Raw genomic sequence first — 21,780 nt, forward strand, 5'->3', positions numbered from 1 at the left:
TTTAAAAACTGGTCATAGCCATTGGTCAAAACATTGGTCCCATGTGATTTCAGGTTTAACAGCTCTTGTCGGGAGTGATCAGGTCAAAACCTGACCCACACACATCGGTTGTCCTAACCATTAAATATGTTCAAATCATGACCAATACAAATTTGTAATGGAAACCATTAAATATATACAAATCATGACCAATACATGTTTGTAATGGAAACCACTACAAATCAGAACCAATACAAACTGTAATGGAACCCATTAAATATATCATTACCAATACAAATTTGTAATGGAAACCTATACAAACCAATACATCCTAATAGAATATGGCCCAAAACACACTACGTAATGGACACCATTTTGTAATGTTTTAATGGTTAACGGCTGATGGTTTGTAATGGTTTTGTAGTGGAAACCATTACCATTTCTGTAATGGTTTCTATTGTTTTTTTCAGCAGGTCTTGACTACAACACTACACCGTGCTATTATCGACGTGCAATTAATTTTATAAGCATCAAACTTTCGATTTAGTCTGATGTACAATAAAGTGACCAAAAGAATCCAAAAGACTTACACTGATGGGGGAGCCTTGCCAAAAATACAGATCAGAAAATACTAGGGAACCACTTTGAACACCAAACTGCATTGCAACATACAAAACATACTCACAGAGCTGAGAGCACAGAGCACATTAGCAACCACAAAGCAATGTTTTGGCAACCAGCCACAAAAAAAAAAAAAATTGAATTGAGTTTTGTTGATTTGAACCAGTAAGTAACCACCTAGCAATGCCCTCGGCAACTACTCAGAAATGCACTAAACCCCACTCAGAACATGGGACAGTAAGTAACTACCTAGCAATGCACTAGCAACCTCATAGCAATGCACAAAAAACAAAACCACATAGCAACATCCTGGCAAATGGCCACAGAATTTTGAAATGTGTTCTGTTGATTTGGACCAGTAAGTAACCACCTACAGTAGCAATGCCCTAGAAACAATTTTGAACACCCTAGCAACTGCATAGCAATGCACCACAACCTCAAACGACCTCAAAAGTAAAAATTATGAACATCCTAGCAACTGCATAGCAATACAGTTAATTGTTTCTGAACACCTTTTAACCACCTAGCAATGCCCTGGCAACCTCTCAAAAAATGGGTCTGTTTTATTTTACCAAAGGCCAACACACCTGCAGACTCAAATTATTCATAAGATGTGATGCATTATGAATTTATGCCTCCACCAATATGCAAACACTTTAAGAGGCCAACAGGGGAGTGAGATCAAAGCGTACATTGTTGAATGTGAAATAAAAATGGCAAAAGCGTTCACTTTGCATTTTGCGTGTCTTTGTAGGACTGGCCATTTGAGTGTGGCCAGCTCGCTTATGCACCAAGTGCTAAAGTAGGTTTCCAGCTCACCTAAAAATAAACAGCATCTCCACTAAGGGACCGGCCATAAGAAAGAACCAAGCCAAAGGAGACTTGAGAGACTGCAGCAGGAGAGAGGAAATGAATGCTTCCTCATTACCAACACCAGAATTCATGAAAGCCAGACCCTTTTAAGAAAGATTAAAACTCAACGACACAACCATTTACATCTAGCAGGATATAAATAACTTCCTAAAAGATCAATAAAATTCATATTTTTCAGCATTCCTCCTGACCAAGGGTTTTTCTTGAGCTATGGTGAATCTGTGCATTACGGCAGAAACATGGAACTATAGAGCTAATGAAAAATACATTGCTAGGACACTCTAAGCTTCTGCATTGACATTGACCATCATAGTGTATGAAAATAGGCCAGAGAAGTAGGCAGTGAAGTAGGGCTGTCACAGGCGATAAGTTGTACGGCACAAGCAATCTGTAAAAATGATAAATGGCCTTCAGGTGTCATGGGAAACCTTTTGAAAATAGGACAGTGAAGGTCTCGTAAAGAGCCAAATCAGTAATAATGCAAGACTCGGAGAATAGTCCTCTGCATGGGTGTTTGATTCTTTGATTCAGACACATTTTCTTCAAAACTCAAAACCGATTAAAGTAAATTACCAAAACTTTTGGCAAAAGCACCATATAGGTAAATCTTTAAGGTACTGGATTTTGACATTTTTCTGAAGACGTTTCCTTTGTTTGTCCATGCAAAAGTCACCACAGTAAGTTTAATTGCTTAGAAAAATAATATTACACCTCTCCTCAAGAAGCCTGCTAAAATAAATGCTGACAGATAATGGATTGTTTTAAGATGTGGACTAGTTTGTATATTTGAATATTTAGTTTTATAAAAAAAACATTCAAAAAAAAAAAAAAAGACTGGTTGATTATGTCACATAATTTCCCTTTAGTACAGTATCTCCATTGTTTCTCAAAGACAACTACAAGACTAAACAGAGAATTTTTGGAGACTTTTGCTGAAGTCTCTTGATTCTCAGATTTGTATTTACTTATTTATTGCTAAGAAAAAGACCTCAGTAGTCTCATCTCTCTTCTACGGCTTGAAAAGAGATCTCAAACTCAACAGAAACTAAGATACTTAAGCTTGTAATCTGAGTCTTCAATACGACCTCAAACATTTCTCAAATTCAGTTCAAAGATCAAATTTAATTTTCTCAGTTATACTATGCAGATTCATTTTATACAGTAGATTTATACTTCTACCTGGTCCTCTATAGTCACTATTAGTATCTATTTTAACTTCTCCTGAGGAATTTTACGAGAAACATCTGACCGTGTGAAATCTGACCCCATTAAAGCTGCAGTCCGTAGTTTTTCCTCTTTGTCGCCATCTGTGTTCAAAATCTGCCATTGCAGTTATTTGCGTAATTATCAACTTTACATGAGTTGTGCCTCGGCACGGCACAGCGCGGATGAACACAATGTTTTGAGGAGAGTGTGCGGCTGTCAGTTGCCACGCCAGTGTGGAAATTGTCATTCAGAATCACAGATCCTACTTTTTGGAAGTATGACCAACATAAGAATTTTTTACTGGAAAACATCATCTAAAGTAGTAAGTAACATCCACTTTTGTTCTGACCAACTAAGGGATTACATTGCAGTAAATCGCGCTGATTAAATCTAACGATTGCTTATCATATCACGTCAAACCGTGCGAATTATTCTTTGTTCTCAAATTGTTAACATAAACAACACCAGCATTGCATGACTACATTTAATGCCCTTCCAATATTATCCTTATTTTCGCATGGGCCGGTTGCAGTCTCTTTTTTTTCTGCAGTCACTCTGAAGTCCGAAGTCTTTTGCGTTTTACAATGGGTGAGTGTCCAGTTGTCACTGGTGATAGTCATTTAAACTTGGAAAAGACTATAAATCTCCACCTCCAACATCCTCACATGCAATATAACCTACTAGTCTAGACTCTTCTTTATGTGTACAGTTGTGAGTTGAATCTCCCGCGGAAATTCACTAGTACCACTGGTATTAAAATATTATTACAAGCTTACTGCTTTGAATTGAGCTAAGGCAAGCAAGCTATGTACTTGGTCAAAAATGTATTTTGGATAATGTTTAATCGGTAACACTTTACAATACGGGTGCACTAATGTGCATTAATTCATCCTTAAAGGTATAGCGGAGGATTTTCTTTTTCCGGGTGGGTAGTCTATACTATTGGTCCACCTAAGTGTCAATCATTCTGGTGATATGTTTACGTAAGGCCGTCGTAGGCTACGTGCTCATCCCTATGTAGTTTTCACTTTCAGGTGTATTATGTCGGAGTTATGGTTTCAGCCATTCCTTTGAAAATGGCTGAGGGTCGAAAGAGAAAAAATGTTTACGAAGTGTATGATAAGAAGAGAAAGGCCACAGAATATAGAAACAAGACCAGAGTGATTTTGGGTGAATATCACACGCTGGCGTGCGCTAAAAGCACAGGTTGGGCTTCTCACTGATGCCGCAGTCGCGAAGATTCTACCAGACAGGTAAAGTTTGTCACGCTATTTGGAGAAATCCATTTAAAATCACTAGTAAAAGTTAATGCAAGCTACGATGCTAGCCCTGGCACGAGTCATGCACCGCATAGACACGGTAAACATCTCAATTTGTCTAAAGTAGCCTTTTGACCAAAATGGTAAATGGTATCACGCTGAAATATTCTAAAACCTTGTGTGTTTATTATTACACAAATGCAACAAGCTACTTCTCCATATGCAACTATGTATAAAAATAACGTATTAACAATGAGAGATATTAGGTTAAGGACCAATGTAATAGCACTGCTTAGCCTATATGTTGCTATGTAACGTAATTGCGATTTGCAAAATAGTTTCCTCAGAACGTATTTCGTGTGATACAGGGTTTCACATATCATGTCTCGAGTCCTCGGTCACTCAATCGATCAGTATAATAAGTAAATAAAACACGGAAGGGCATTTGACATGTTGTCTTTTTTATGAATATTTTTGAGTTAGTTTAGAATTTGCAACATAATTGTGCATGGCGTAATAGACGTTCCCTCTCGGGAGCAAGAGTGTTGTGTTTGTGCATTTTTTTTAAAAATTGGAGAGGGTGGGTCTTCTCTAAAATTCGGAAAGATCCTCCGCTATACCTTTAACTAATGCACAGATAATCATGAGTTAATGTATAACTAATGAAGAACTGAACCATTAATTGATGATTACTGCATCAGCAACTAATAAAGAGTCAATATGATTAATAGATTAAGTAATACATGAATTGCTATTAATTCAATGTGTCATTGTATATTAATTTCTTAATAACATATTTTCTTAACTAATAGTGTAAATTAATGTTAATTATCACAATTAGTCAAAGCTATGCACTTCAACTTCCACTTGACTGCTTTAATTAATCATTAGCTAATGATTTGCAAAGGTATCATTATGGTATGACTTTACTTGATGGGGCACATCATTATTAACTAGTCATTTAGTAATTGTAGTAATTTGCACATGAATTTGCACTACCAATGAAGTAATTAATCATGAATTAATGCATATTAGTGTACCTGTTATATTACTTGGAAGCTGAAATACAAGGCTTTGGCTCATTCTGGTAATTAACACTATTAGTTAAAAAAATTAGTTATTATGGAATTAATCCACAATCAGTATTATCTGTGCATTAGTTAAGCATGAATTAATGCTTATTAGTGCACACGTATTGTAAAGTGTTACAGTTTAATCCCCAAAAGTTACGGACTGCAGCTTTACCAATAACTATTGCAATAAAATGATGACTATTGCAAATGAAATACCGTGCAGTTCTTCGTCTGGCCACCATCCCAGTTCACAGGCTTTGCAGGTGAATTCATCCTGGACATATTCATTGTCCTTGCAGGCTGTACAAATCCAACAACAGCTCACCTCCCCTTTCCTGATCACCTGTGAGGACACATAACACACATTTCCCCAGTGGATTAAAGTTTCTTTAAGAAGACGCAACGTAAAATAACGGCAATAAAAAGGTGAGGGTTTTTGCTAAATGCTAATAAATATACAAACTTACCTTGATTTCTCCTTTGGAGCAGGGCTCACTGCAGACAGATCGGACCATCTCACTGCGGTTCATCTGGATCATATAATCATCAATACTCAGAATGCCTTCATGCCACGAGCCGACGTTTATATAGTCGTAGACTCCAGGCTCTACATACTGCAGGTTCATAATGTCATACCTTCACGAAAGAAAGACACAAAGTTGTTTTACAGTCAATCATAATTATCATTGTTGCTATTGCTATTGATTGATTTTATATTCTGACTTTATAAAACGCAGTTGGGAGATATAAAGTCAGAATTGCGAGATCTAAACTCCCTAGTAAAGCGTTCTCAAAACATCCATAAATTCAAGTGAGTGTTTGCTGAAGCCAGGCCATTGGACTTATTGGATGCAACTCCACGGTGGTTGAAAAATTAATTAATAGCTATTTTTCTTTTATTCATTTAGTGCATGAAATATCGCTTTATGTAGGCCAGTAAGTAAGACTGACCTGCCAGGCGAGTCCCCGTTTTCATCGAACCACACATCTTCTCCAGACACACCAGTAAAGGAGGTTTTGAGGAGAAAGTCTAGCAGTTTGCTGCCATCAATGGGGTCCATCGCCTCACAAAGTCCCTCGTGACCCGGGCACAAGTACTCATGCATATCATGAAGGCCGTGGGCCATGGCGTAGATGGCATTAATGACGAACCCCATCTTACTGTCCTGGACATAGTTATCCTCAAGGCTTTCATAACCTGAGAGAATCAGCAAACCAAACAGCAATTATTAGAGCATCACCGTGTCAAATTGAGCGTCTTAGTCAACATAAAACAACCCAATTTACTTCCTTATATATCATTGTTAACATTGTCCAACAGCCTGCTAAGTGATGTTAGCTGAAAAGGAAAGTCTTTTTATACAGACAATGAAGACAAATAGTTTTTCTTTGGAAAATCGTGCACAGTAAAACACAGAAACATGCATTAAGAAAGTAAATAGGGTCCATTTTGATTTCATATTGACTACACTAAATCATTTAGCAATACCTGCAAATTCTACGAAATAATTATTTTACTAAACGAAAATCACTGTTACAAAAAAACCCATTGTAACAGTTCAGCCATATTTTCCAACCACATTTTATAGAATTTTTGAGCACTTGAAAGGCAACGATAGGGTGTCCAGAGACATATTATTATTCCGAAGCCACGGGCGACAGGACAGTAAGTTCGTTCTATTTCCATTAGACAGGGACAGCAGCATTAAAACAGAAGATCAAAAGGAAATGCTTGTTGCCATGGTGAAGCAAACCATTTATGTAACCAAACTCAGCATTTAATTAGTAATGGTCATGATGTTGACATTATTATTAATTGAGCATGGAAATTAATTATTCATCCATGTTCTCATTCTTGCCCGTCTCCCTCAAGCAAATGTAAATGTGGCTGACAATAGGGAAAAAAGGTCACTGTATTAATTCAAAGGAATGGGCAATGTCAAAGGACACCCTATCGGATCATTGTCTGGTGATCTGTAACAAGCCAGCAGGAAGCAGTATCAGGCACCGAAGCTGATAAATATGATGATTTTGAAGATTAAGAAACACTTTTTCAAAGAAAACTCTCATCATAACATGGCTCTCACATTACATGTGTAAAATAAAGGGCATTGCAGCAAGCAACGGGCGAAAGCTGAAACCTAGGCATGCTTTGCTGAAAATGCTGTCTTGGTTGATCCCTAATTTAAAAACGCACTAACCATAAGAAAGCAGTGACACTTTGAGGACAAACTGAAACATTAAATCCATCTTTTATTAATGATAGAGGCAGATTGCGAGAAGGATTTCTCAGTGTTTCTTACACCCTCGCTTCTCTATTCAATCATTTATGTGCAAAAGTAACATATTTTTGTTTACATGCAAAGAGAAATATTTAGGACAGAAGGTCTCAGTAAAGATATGATACTGTGATATGATATTTCAACTCAAATATCCACCCATCATATAAAAATGTTTCATCAAATCTCATAAAAAAAATCCCATCAATATCATTACGATAATGAATGATAACTATTAACGTTAATGATAACTATTAACGTTCAAAACTATTTTTTTTTACATTTTGTAATATTTTATGGCCTATACTATGCCCATAAAATATGATATATTAATATATACTATATGCCCCATTTACCATGTTTAAAATTCAGTTATTTGTGTCAAAAATAGTGAAGAACAAAACACCAAACACTCTAAAATTCTTCCACCACAGTCACAGTATGACATCGATACAGTGTTTTTTTTTGTTGTTGTTGTTGTTGTTTTGCTTTTTGGTGCATATTTAGCAGATAGCAGTTGTAAGTGGAGCCAAATTTATAGAAATAAGAAGCGTGACCTCTTTATTTCTTCTCTCTGAAGGCTCTGATTCATATTAGCACAAGCAACTAAAAATGCTCTGAGCTTAAAAAAAGTTCCCCATGCAGCATAGCCAACTGGCATGAGAGATCTAGTTAATGTTATTGGGATATACAGTAAAGTTCAAACCAAAGTACCCTTACAGATGCCAATATTTTGGGGATAAAACATCCCAATAACTTCATATATTAGAGGTCAACCGATATACAGTGCCGCTTTGTGACCTTATTGACAATAGTAAAGGACAATCTTTTCTAATAACCTTTACTAGTGATCCGAAATTGTAGAAAAAAAGACTTACAAAATCACAGAGCGTAATTTACTTTCAATTCATATGGTTGTACAATATCAGTCGACCTCTATCTATATTTCTGAAGTGAGGTGTCTCCACGTTAGCTCTTCAGAAAAATATTCACTTACCATCTTGGAGTTCTAGACAAAGAAATAATAACAGAACAACACACTATGACCATTTCTCTGTTTGATTATTTGTAACAGTTTTCATTTTGGCTTTATGTTCGTTGCACAGAGTTAAAATGATCATTTTGCTTCAAAATCATTTGACCAATGAAAGTTCACCTCTTGCCTAAAACAACTAAAATAGAAAATAAATAAATAAATAAAAAATTATATAGCAAAGCAATACACACACAAATGGACAACTAACATGAAAGTAGCATAAAATCAGATAATAAAGTGAGTGGCATGCTTCCCTATATTTATAATGGCACTTAAATAAGTTGTATAAAGGTTAAAAAAAAAAACATTATTTATCACAGTAAAGTATTTATTGCACTGTGAAAGATGTGGCTGCAATTGCAGAAAAGAAAGTCAAGTGTCATTTTGACAACATGCTTACAGAGTGTTGTAGTCTTTAAATAGGGATGTTAAATAACTTATGTTAATACATATCAACCCAGCCAGCCAGAAATGTGCCATGAAAAAAAGTTTAATTTACCTAGATCACCTTTTTCAGTCAGCAGAGAATGTTTTGAAGATACAAAAAGAGCAAAAAACACAAAAATGTGGCTTTAAATTAGTATAAACCTAATAAGCAAGTATTTTATTTTCTTTTGTTTTGGGAAATAACAGCTATACTGTAGCATGCGAAATGGGTCATTCCTGTTCTGCAGTACAATTTTTTTAACTTTTCTTTTAAATCTATATTGCAATTGCAATTTAAGAAGATATGTTTATATCATACTCTGGTCAGACACTAATAACTAAAAAAATAACAGCATGAGAGCTAAAGCTTGCTCAGTGAAGTATTGACTAGTAAACATGACTGTAATTTAATCAAACAAGATGAAAAACAAAGCATGATATTTAAGAAATAGAGTAGAGTAGTTTTTTTAATAGAGTAGTTTTTTTTGGTTTAACTTAAAAAATAAGTAACCTGGTTGCCTTAAAATGTTAAGTTCATTGAAATGGAAAAATTGAGTTACTGTAATACAATGAAGGAGATTGATTTAATTATCAAACATATCTGAACTACATTAATTATCTAATTATCTAAGACAAACTGAAAAAATGTTGTGATTACATTTTTTTTACAGTGTGGGTGCAAAGAGTAAGGCCATTTAAGATGATTAGGTCTGGGTGGGACATTGAGTTTGTACAATATATAGATATTTTTTTATAAACGATAGGCTAATGAGGCAATAACGAGTACAGAGCCCACATTAGTTTGATATTATGAGCGCATCTGAAAAATAGCAAATAGCGGAGGAACTTCCGCAGGGAAAGTGCATAATCCAATTAGTAATAATCGATGCTTTATATCAAGAACTTCAAAATAATTGTATACACTGAACAAAATTATGAACGCAACACTTTTGTTTTTGCCCCCATTTTTCATGAGCTGGACTCAAAGATCTAAGACTTTTTTATGTACACAAAAGGCCTATTTCTATAATATTGTTCACAAATCTGTCTAAATCTGTGTTAGTGAGCACTTCTCCAAGATAGTCCATCCACCTCACAAGAGTGGCATATCAAGATGCTGATTAGACAGCATGATTATTCAGCCCATTCTCACTCCCAAGGCGTCACCTAACTGACGCCTTGGGAAGCATTTGACCATGCTTCAATATCTGACGCTTTAGGCGCCCTTTAGCGTCAGTTAGATGACGCCCTAGGATCGCGTGTACCCTACCCCAACCCCATACCTAAACCTAACCGCGTCCTCTAACTGACGCTTAACTGACGCGCCTAAAACGTCAAATATTGAAGCATGGTCAAAGGTGACGCCTTGGGGTGAGAATGTGTTGGATTATTGCACAGGTGTGCCTTAAGCTGGCCACAATAAAAGGCCACTCTAAAATGTGCAGTTTTATCACACAGCACAATGCCACAGATGCCGCAAGTTTTGAGGCAGAGTGCAATTGCCATGCTGACTGCAGGAACGTCCACCAGAGCTGCATGTTGCCCATGATTTGAATGTTCATTTCTCTACCATAAGCCGTTTAAGAGAATTTGGCAGTACATCCAACCGGCCTCACAACCGCAGACCACGTGTAACCACACCAGCCCAGGACCTCCACATCCAGCGTCTTCATCTCCAAGATCGTCTGAGACCAGTCACTCGGAAAGCTGCTGCAACTATCAGTTTGAATAACCAAAGAATTTCTGCACAAACTGTCAGAAACCGTCTCAGGGAAGCTCATCTGCATGCTCGTCGTCCTCATTGGGCTCTCGCCTGACTGCAGTTCGTCGTCGTTACCGACTTGAGTGGGCAAATGCTCACATTCGATGGCGTCTGGCACTTTGGAGAGGTGTTCTCTTCATGGATGTATCCCGGTTTTCACTGTACACGGCAGATGGCAGACAGCGTGTATGGCGTCGTGTGAGTGAGCGGTTGTGGGTCGAGTGGCCCATGGTGTGTTGGGGTTATGGTATGAGCAGGCTTATGTTATGGACCACGAACACAGGTACATTTTACTGATGGCATTTTGAATGCACAGAGATACCAGGATGAGATCCTGAGGCCCATTGTTGTGCCATTCATCCACGACCATCACCTCATGTTGCAGCATGATAATGCACGGCCTCATATTGCAAGGATCTGTACACAATTCCTGGAAGCTGAAAACATCCCAGTTCTTGCATGGCCAGCATACTCAACCGGACATGTCACCCATTGAGCATCTTTGACATGCTCTGGATCGGCGTACAGTGTCCTGCCAATATCCAGCAACTTCACACAGCCATTGAAGAGGAGTGGACCAACATTCCACAGGCCACTATCAACAACCTGATCAACTCTATGCGAAGGAGATGTGTTGCACTGCGTGAGGCAAATGGTGGTTACACCAGATGACTGGTTTTCTGATTCTCCCGAGAGCAGAATGATGCGCTTGAGGCGACATGGAGTCACAGCGAGTCCGCATTGAAAAGTTCAAAGCACAAAGGAAAGACATGCGTAGTGTATTATACAATATCTATCTATAATATAGTTTATTGAGCCTTTTCTTTTAACAGTTTTAAATTTCAGTTACTGTGCGCGTGAAGAACAATTACAGTGCTCTGACTCTACTCTAGTGTTGTAATCTAAGGCCCTGTCCACACTACTGCGTTTTCGTTTAAAAACGGAGACCTTTTGCTACGTTTGCACCTCCCGTCCAGACTAAAAAGGGAAAAACGAAGACCTAAAACGGAGAAGTTTAGAAACGCTGCAGCTCCATTTTGCGTTTTGAATCTCCGGAGGGCGTTTTAGTGTGGACGAGACAAAACGGAAGACTTCAGAAACGAGGCGGACGCTCGGCTCTATGATTGGGTGTTATCAGTCATGACGTATACTTCCCTGATTCGCCAACCACCGTTTACACCGGCACGCGCATGCTCAGTGTTGGTGAATGGTCACGTGATCCGCGTTTTCAGTCGTTTTAATGTGGACGGAGATCAATTCTAATACGCAGATAAAACGCTGGTGTGGACGGAGATCGTATTCGTTTTAATTTTCCATTTTTAAACGAAAACGCAGTAGTGTGGACGGGGCCTAACAGACACCCGGTAGAAAGTAACATGATTAAGTTACAGCAATAAAGTCCAGCAAGATAAAGTTGTTTTATGCGAAACCATAGACCTTTATCTACAGATCAAGTATAATAATAGTAACATTAAATCATCTTGGAGAGAGTTTCATTGTCGTAACCGAACGCGGTCTGCTGTTTGAATGCTGAATGAAGAATGATTGACAGCCGCAGCGGAGGGAAAAGTTTACGTGATCTTAAATTTAATGACTTAAATATCAAATATCTCATATTATACTACATAATGGCTTCAGAACACTTATAATATAGTGCACGAAAACTTGGTGCTTTATAATGTTTTGTGCCTTTTGTGGGCTTAACAAACACAGAATAGTATACACACAATATCGGATTTGGATCAGCCAATCTGGCAAAAATGGCAGTATCAGAGCCGATGCCGATACACAGTACCGGATCGGTGAATCCCAACCCTACATACAGTACCACACAGCCCTAAAGAGTATAACATGGTTACAATAGTGACAAAATATCTGTTTTATTCACAGAAAATTATAGGGGGCAAAGGATAAAGGATAATATTTTTAAAAAACTTAACTGATTGAAAATTAAAACAATACCTAGAAGCTTGACAGTTCAATTAGAGAAAGGAAAATATGAAGAAATACCTGGAATATTTCTAAAAAAAATATTTGCCCCATTTGAGAAATTAGTAGGCTACTTATGAGTCTTTAATTGTGATACTTTAATAAAAGAAAACTAACTCATATGAATTCATTAATATTCTGTCTAATATATGGGGGCATGGAAATGTACTACATACAGTAGGAATGACCCATATACAGCCTCTCTCTCTCTCACTCCTCATACCTGAGCAGTTCTTCTTATAATTCGTGTTTTCCTGTGGGTGTCCATGGAGGCGACACTGGAAACGATACTGCCAGAATTCAGCAAACCAGGGGTTTCTAGTGTTGGTGTTGAGGCGTAACTTCAGGTAGTAGTCATCAAAGGACGTGACCTCTGCCGACTGAAGCTTCATAGTGATGCCGCCAACAGCTTCCTGCTCATAGCCCTCCACGACCTCATCTCGGTCTGCCCAGCCATCACTGAAGGAAATTTGGCATAGATTCAGTAATGCTTACAATGCTTACTCTGTGTTATAAGTTTCATCATTAGAGCATAAGTGATGAGATGATGGCTGCCAGCAGATTGATATAATCTTTTCTGAAAAAACATCTAAGAGGTAATAAGTTGAATAGTGTGCAACTAGCAATGCATAAACTGCTGGCATATCAAAATAGCATGAAGACGTTTACATAGCAGGCGATGGTCTATATTAGGCCAGCATTGATCCAAGGTTTTTTTTTAGTCCCAGTCCATTCCTGCTTGAACCGTGAACGTGTGTTGCTTGAGCTCATAATGAAGGTATCTTTCTATGGCCATGGCAATATCAGCACCATCTGCCTCTCAGCATCTTCCTAACAGAATGCCAAAAACTGACTATTACAGTTGACACTCGTATTTCACAGATGACAACAATTTACCTGCAGCATCGTGTCTTCTCAATGTATTAAAAGCCATAATCAATTGTTTCTTCATCTTCATGCACTTTTATGTCCCATGGAATGATTTTAATTTACATTTTTAGGTCAAATTAAATCTGTCTTGGAAAGTTTTTGCCATGTCATGCGTGAAAAACTTTTTTTTTTCTAACAGTTAATGTTTTATATAAATTGAAGTTAGATTAACACTGAATAAACATACAATATAAAATGACCTCACGTTTACCATTTTAAGAATAACTGCAAACACTGCAGTTTTATAGTTTTATATATAATTTGAAACAGCATGGAAGATGCATTCGACACCGATCTGCGTTATTTTAAAGCTACATTATGTAACTTTTTTTGTTCAAAAATAACATTTAAATAATGAGTCAATATATCATCAACCTTTTTTCCAAAACGTTAGTCGCCAAGGTAAGCTTATTACTCACCTAAAGGATTATTAGGAACACCATACTAATACTGTGTTTGACCCCCTTTCGCCTTCAGACTTCCTCAGTTCTACGTGGCATTGATTCAACAAGGTGCTGAAAGCATTCTTTAGAAATGTTGTCCCATATTGATAGGATAGCATCTTGCGGTTGATGGAGATTTGTGGGATGCACATCCAGAAGCTCCACCACATCCCAAAGATGCTCTATTGAGTTGAGATCTGGTGACTGTGGAGGCTATTTTAGTACAGTGAACTCATTGTCGTGTTCAAGAAACCAATTTGAAATGATTCAAGCTTTGTGACATGGTGCATTATCCTGCTGGAAGCCATCAGAGGATGGGGACATGGTGGCCATAAAGGGATGGACATGGTCAGAAACAATGCTCAGGTAGGCCGTGGCATTTAAACGGGGGCCTAAAGTGTGCCAAGAAAACATCCCCCACACCGTTACACCACCACCACCAGCCTGCACAGTGGTAACAAGGCATGATGGATCCATGTTCTCATTCTGTTTACGCCAAATTCTGACTCTACCATCTGAATGTCTCAACAGAAATTGAGACTCATCAGACCAGGCAACATTTTTCCAGTCTTCAACTGTCCAATTTCATTGAGCTCTTGCAAATTGTAGCCTCTTTTTCCTGTTTGTAGTGGAGATGAGTGGTACCCGGTGGGGTCTTCTGCTGTTGTAGCCCATCCGCCTCAAGGTTGTACATGTTTTGGCTTCACAAATGCTGTGCTGCATACCTTGGTTGTAACGAGTGGTTATTTCAGTCAAAGTATCAGCTTGAATCAGTCGGCCCATTCTCCTCTGACCTCTAGCATCAACAAGGCATTTTCGCCCACAGGACTGCCGCATACTGGATGTTTTTCCCTTTTCACACCATTCTTTGTAAACCCTAGAAATGGTTGTGTGTGATAATCCCAGTAACTGAGCAGATTGTGAAATACTCAGACCGGCACCAACAACCATGCCACGCTCAAAATGTCTTAAATCACCTTTCTTTCCCAATCTGACATTCAGTTTGGAGTTCAGGAGATTGTCTTTACCAGGACCACACCCCTAAATGCATTGAAGCAACTGCCATGTGATTGGTTGTTTAGATAATTGCATTAATGATATATTGAACAGGTGTTCCTAATAATCCTTTAGGTGAGTGTATGTGTTTACATTTTAGACCTTAAGGGTCTAAAATCAAGTAAAAAAAAAAACCCCATCTCTTCAAGGTGACAATTTCAGGTTACCAGTTTTTATAGCTGTCACAGTGAGTGAGAAAGGTTGAAAGCAGATCATTCTCAAACCTCAAACAGGGAATCACCCATTTTAAACAAGCGCCGAGCAGAGGAGAGTCTGCTGGAAAAAAAAATGCGACAGAGCTTGTAATAAAACAAGAATCAACATTGGCTAGGCATTTTTTTGGAGATGGGATTTGAAATGTTAAAATGTAAAAGTGACACAGAGACTATTTATTTATTTATTACTCAACAGGTGAGTAACAGAGTTCATTGTAAAGCATTATCTATTGTAAAGGGTCATTTCATTATGGATGTTGTAGTGCTGTGTAATTTATTTTCAAGGAAGTAACGTGTCTATTAATGGGTATAAGTACAGTAATGTCTTCAGCTTGTCGGCTTGAGATCCTTTCCATCTAAATTCTCTTAAATGTGCTGTATGTCTGTTTTTGACTGTACTTAAGAATAAAAAACATAATATGAAACAACTCTGGCGGAAGACAGGATCTAAAATCTTCTGATGACACGCAGATTGTCTTTTGTAAGTTACCAAACCCGTGTTCAGAAAAGAGCGGCGCTCTTTCACTAAATGATGTTATCGAAAAAAAAATGTTTGTGTGTTTTTGGAATGCAGTGAGTTTTCCCAAAATAAAAATACTCTGATAAACCATACCAAAGAGAACCGTAATTGCGTAAGTGGTGCTTCTTAATTTGAATACCCAACAATAGTTTTATAACCTAAATATTTACAGCTTTTTAACTTTTAAAAATTTAGAATGAAAAAAATTCGGAATACATTTTGTTACATGTCTTAAATCAGAATATACTAAATTGAAATATTTTCATCATTTTAAGTTTCAGGGGGTTTCTAAAAATGTCTCAAATCCACCATTTATCTCAAATAGCCTACATAACATTAAAACTGAATAATTTTCTTTGATGCAGTACACACTTTTAACTATAGTCAAATCCACCTAGTCTGACTAGTATGTCTTGTATATGGCTTTGAACTAGCCTCCTTTAAAACTGTCTCCTTGACCTAGAATAAAGCATCCTTGGCCAACTGATGTTCCTCTTTTCACTTCATAGAGACTCCACTGGCATTAAGACAGAGGTTTGAAATAGTTTACATCAACAAGAGAGGGATCTCCTGAGCAAAAATTTAAATAAAACATATGGGACAGTCATCCATCATTTATAGAAACCTGCAGCATCAGGAAACCATGATGATTTCTAAGCAGAATAGATCCGGTGCTTTATGAAACTGCAACTATCAAGGATTATGCTTTAATTTCTTTAACTGTCCTTAATGTCCTTAAACTAAACATAGTCACCTTCCGATTAGGAGGAATTCTCCAGCTACACCAAGGCGTCTCATGGCCATGAGGAGACCACGAACAGTCATTCCCTCGCAGAAACAGACCACCACGCGAGCTTTGGGCAGACGCTCTCGAAGTTTCCTCAGCAGCCGGTCGAAGTGTTTCTCCCCAGCGTTGCTGTAGATCTTGTCAGAGTGTGCGATACACAGACCCTCCTGAGATGCCAGTTCCTTAAAGGCCTCCATCCCACTCTCACCATAGTTCCCTGAGGAACGAACACCAAAACAAGAGCATCTGCATCAGAGCTTCTCTCATGACCTCGATCCAGCTCGCCTGAGACTGCAGTGAGATTGACAACTCAACAGCATCTTCAAAACAGATGAACGATGCAAACTGACTTTAGACTAGAGACTAACTAATTAACACCCAGTTTCACAGACTTATGTTAAACTAGTCCCAGATTAAAATGCATATTTGAGCTGTTTTAACTGAAAGCAACTGAGATATATTAAATCAGTGCCATTGTTTTTGTAACCAGTAATGTTGTCACTAAAAGCTACTTTAATGTCCTAATTAAACTAAGGCCTAATCCTGGCTTAATCTAAGCCCTGTCTGTGAAACTGCGCCTTAAAGTTTCATGTCTTGAATATTGCACAAAAAACAAACCCAGAGTTGTCTATTAGTATTCAGAATTGTAATCAGGATATTGAGTTGAAATGGCAAAGTATGTGTATTATGTGAATTGAAAACAACATCCGTATTCACAATTCAATTCGAAAAGCATTACTGTTACTTAAAATGTACAATATGATGTTAAGGGTGATTGAAAAATATTAATGGTTAAAAAGAATGAAAGAATAAACAAACAAATGAATGAACGAACCAACGCACAACACAAATAATGACCGACTGACGAATGAACAACTGAAATGAACAGTGATTGAATGAATAAACTAACAAAATAACGTTTGAATGAATTAAGCAAATGAATGAATGAAACTACAGATTATGACACAGGCATTTATTTAATTGAATGATTTGAGAGCTCGGCTTGTGATTGTGCTTTCAAATGCTGTTAAGAAGATTACAGTGTCACTTTTTAATCACAGATTGGGTTATATTTGGAATTATGTGCTGTGCTTGATATGAGACCAGTATCAACCACTTGATAATGATATGGTGATTAAAAATGTCTAGCGGTTTTGACCCTGCATGGCTCCAGTGATATTTGATCATTTCATGCTATTTAAATGTTTCTCTTGGACAACAATGAGAAAGTTCAATTCACAGTTTCATTTCTCAGAATAGATCTTAAGATGTCAAACCATCCTCCGATTTGATTTCAATACAAAGCATTGATCAAATTCTTCCCAAATCAAATGATCTAAGCTACTAGACACATTCACTTGCTCATTCTTAACTCTTGTTGTTGTGCATCAAAATGTGTCTATATTATTTCTCAGGAGAAACATCTTGATACTTCAGAACTCCAGGTCACAAAGCTTTTACTCACCCTCGGTGTGAACGGCTGACACATACGTCCAGTTGTAGCGTTTCACGATGTCCAAGAGAGCCCTGGCCTGAAGAGTGTCAGAGGGCACGACCCTAAGGAAGTACTTAAAGAGGGTTTTATCGCTCAGATCGATGCTTGTAGCCGAGTACGCGATCTGAGGGATGTTGAAGAGCTGCAGCAGGTTCTGAACTTGAATGGCCACTGAGCTGGATCCAGGTCCGATCACACCGGCGATTGGCTTTTTGGTGGCCGGCGGCTGAGCGGAGGGATTTCCCTCAACACACCACTTCAAGCCGTCTCTTTCATCACGGATGGAAATGAGAGAATCCCTTATGAACTCAATGCTCTGTTCCAAAGCCACTGATGAGTACCAGCAGGAGTCCCTGATCTCACAACCCAGAGTGATGTTGGGAAGGAGGTAGGGATCGGCGTTTATTCTGTCCAGCGTGTGGAACATCGCTTCCACCCTTTGGATCCCGTACTGTTCCCTGATCTCACCGCACTTTCTCTCCGAGACCTTCTCTGCCGCCGGTTGATGATGGACAGAAAACAGAGCGCCGATGATGATGTCGCCGTCCATCCTCGCCACCGAGCGGGACGCTGGCCTGGGAATCACGGACCTCTGATGTACGTCAGCTGATGAGATGGGATGGGTACGGAACAATAAGACTGGAAGACACAAAATAACAATGGCGTTTATTCTCTGCATGATCTTCGTCATGGTGTCAGACGTCTCCACTTCAAATCAGCTCCATCTTGCTGGTAAGAGACATAGATATGTGTTGCATTCCAGTCCAGCCATGACAATCCAAAACGCTTCCCTGCAGAATAAAGATGAGAATGGATCACTTCATGAACTGGAAATGGTTTGTTCTGGTTATGCCAGTAGATTAAAGTCACTGAATTAGACTGTGTTGAACCAGAAATCCACTTTGTCAAAAGCGATTCAATCAACGTGAAAGTATATCCTGGTGCTTTGTAGATTATTTCTTGATATTCAGAAACAATATAAATGCACATCCTCCTAGATATCTGCCATGACCACGTTATTTCTGAATCAAATAGCATAGATATTGAAAGTTTCGATCTGAACAGGTCAGAGTTTCCTCAACATTGCACCCTGTGCCTGTAGACGGGCTGTTCTGTGTTATAATTTGGCAAAAATATCATAACTGGTATAACAGCCGGCATGCAATAATTCCAAACAGGACATTAGTTAAGTGATCTGACTCATGTATGTCTGTGTCATTTAATCTGCTCATTCTCACCTGAAGTCACAGCGTGTGTCGTCACATCTCTCTCCTGAGCTGCTGGAGCACAAACTGAGCGTCCTGTTTTCATCCTCCAACATGAGCGCAGGAACCTCCTCCTTTAGCATCACTTCATGTGAAAGCAGGTCAAACACCAGACACAGACACAAATACACAAAAAAACAATCATTATACATTTAATCAAGTGTGATATCTGTATGAGTACCTTTTTGTAATGAAGAAAATGCAACTAAATGTGTTTCTATAATGTTGACTTCAGTTATATTAGGCTATATGAAGGCAGCCAGAAAAGTATACAGTACCTCTACTGCAGATCTCATTTCCAGAAAACATCTTCAAAAAGAAACAGATACATTCACAAATGCACAGAAGTAACACAATTGGTATTAGGGTTTGTTAGGAGACACTAATGATGCAGGACATGAGGAGATATATTACATATCACGGTGTACAGAATGTACAGACATTCAGACACGCCATTGCATTGAGCAGGTGACAGAGACCCCTAGTGGTGAGGTGAACGCACTGGATGCATTCATTTGACCTTGAAACATCAAACCATCCAGACAAGAGACATGAGACAAAACATGACCCAGAGTTTCACGTTATTAGATTTTAAAACCGTTTTATTTCATTCTTTAATAGTGATATTATCACTACCCCAAAACCTTCCGTGGTGAGACCACAAATGAATAACACACAGTATGTCACGACAGAATAAGGTTCATTTTAAAGGTTTCACAGCCATGTCTCTATTTTTAGAAGTGCTGTAAACTGGATAATACCTGTTGTGCAGTATTGTCCAAGACTTCTCTTATAAAACAGCATTTTTTTTGTTGTTGTTGTAGGCTATACTCTAAAAATAGATCATTCCAAAAATAATGTTTTAGAGTAAATATGTTGAAGATTAGCCAATGGGCTGTCAATTCATTTAAGGGGTTATGAACTGGCTTTTTACATTTTATTATATTGTTGTCTGAGGTCAACTTATTACGTTCGCTTGGTTTTTGCATTCAAAAACATCAAAATGAATAAGTAATAGGCTATTTCCTACCCTAGTTTTGAGCCTATGAAACGCTGGGTTTTTATGAGCGTCTCGCACTGAAGACTTGGAAGTAAACGCCCACTGCTGTGAGTGGATAACAGTTTTGCATATTATAATGAGTTTCAACTCACCCGTTGATGCACTTGGGGGAAATTGTTTTGCGAACGTCCAATGTTGTAAAATGGCAACCGGAATGATTCGCCCATGTATGTTTGACCTAGAGTCCGTGTGTTGAACAATTCCTGTCAGATCCAATATAGACGGCACAGCACCGTTCTTTAATCGGTCTGCAAATCCAGTCTTGTTTACTAAACAATCCTCAGTGAAATGAAGCGAACAGACGGACAATGTTTTACCTCATCAGCTGGAACGTCATTAAAAATAAAGTTTATTCATGCAGTCCTATTGGAATCCAGAGGAAGTGTATACACTGTCTTCTTCCACAACCAGACGCCTTTCTTTTACTGTCTATGCCAGGCGCTGCACAATATTTTGTATTGCTCTGTAGCTGGTTCCGGTTTGTCATCATGAGATAGGCATCTATGTTATTTAGCTATGCGTGTAATGCGCGAATCGGTGGGTGGGGCTAAACCGGCCGTTTTGAAGCAGGCATTGATCCTTTTCTGCGGGGGTGGTGTTTTATCCTCTTTGACATCATAGTTCCCCACTTTGAAAACCGAGTCGTTTGCTGGGGCTGGTGTCAATAAAAGCTTTTATACTAACATGGATGTTTTCAGTTCTGAAACTTAGCCTACAGGATATTCTTATAATATGATGACCTCTTGGATGTCAAAAACTTAAAGGGATAGTTCACTTTGAAATTAATTTTTGACATGTTTTAGCTTACAACGGGGATCCAAGATGTAGGTGTCTTTGTTTCCACAGCTTTTTCAATTTTGACATTTTTTGGTCAAACCGTTATTGTCTGTCAGTCATATAATGGAGGTGAAGGGTGTCCTCAATCGGTTCACCTCAAAGAGCATGCACAGAGAAGCCCAAATTAAACATGATTTAATGACTCGTACATGTAAGTACACATTGATGGCCTAAGACACGAAACGAGCAGTTTGTGTGAGAAAACGAACAGTATTTATATTGTTTTTACCTCTTGTAATCATAGCCATGACAAAATGATCTGACGGCACGGGCGCTTCGGTCTGCGCGTGCGCTGGAAGTGATCGCTTGCGCGCCTACGTCACTCTTTGTATACAGAGATTTCGGTAGTTTTACCTTTCACTAAACATATTTAGATATACGGGAAACCGCAATGGAAGACGATTTCGGTATATCTAAATATGTTTAGTAAAAGGTAAAACTTCCGAAATCTCCGTGTAAATATTGAGTGACGTCACACGCAAGCGATCACTTCCGGCGTAACATTGAACCGATTCAGTTCGGTTCAGTTGGACATTGAACAACTGATTCAGATCACTTGGATTACACGAGGTAAAAACAATATAAATACTGTTCGTTTTCTCACACAAACCGCTCGTTTCATGTCTTAGGCCATCAATGTGTACTTACATTTACGAGTCATTAAATCAT

General features: G+C 38.3%; 1 protein-coding gene across 2 annotated transcripts in view; it reads right to left on the reverse strand.

Moving 5' to 3' along the window:
* grm1b (glutamate receptor, metabotropic 1b) overlaps positions 1-19,612 on the reverse strand; it is a 35,504-nt gene extending 15,892 nt beyond the window's left edge. The window contains exons 1-8 of one of the 2 annotated variants that reach the window (XM_089120125.1): positions 19,493-19,612; positions 19,188-19,299; positions 17,920-18,740; positions 16,422-16,671; positions 12,727-12,962; positions 5,963-6,209; positions 5,479-5,647; positions 5,228-5,354 (exon numbers count right to left, since the gene is read on the reverse strand). In XM_089120125.1, coding sequence (XP_088976251.1) covers positions 5,228-5,354; positions 5,479-5,647; positions 5,963-6,209; positions 12,727-12,962; positions 16,422-16,671; positions 17,920-18,640 — 1,750 coding nt within the window. In that variant the 5' untranslated portion in view covers positions 18,641-18,740; positions 19,188-19,299; positions 19,493-19,612. Of the gene's footprint in view, positions 1-5,227; positions 5,355-5,478; positions 5,648-5,962; positions 6,210-12,726; positions 12,963-16,421; positions 16,672-17,919; positions 18,741-19,187 lie in introns of both variants that reach the window. The other variant, XM_039673187.2, reaches the window with a different exon arrangement.
* Positions 19,613-21,780: the final 2,168 nt, after the last annotated feature.

This window comes from Pimephales promelas, chromosome 15 (assembly GCF_988280905.1).
Source record: "Pimephales promelas chromosome 15, fPimPro1.hap1.1, whole genome shotgun sequence".
Taxonomy (NCBI): Eukaryota; Metazoa; Chordata; class Actinopteri; order Cypriniformes; family Leuciscidae; genus Pimephales; species Pimephales promelas.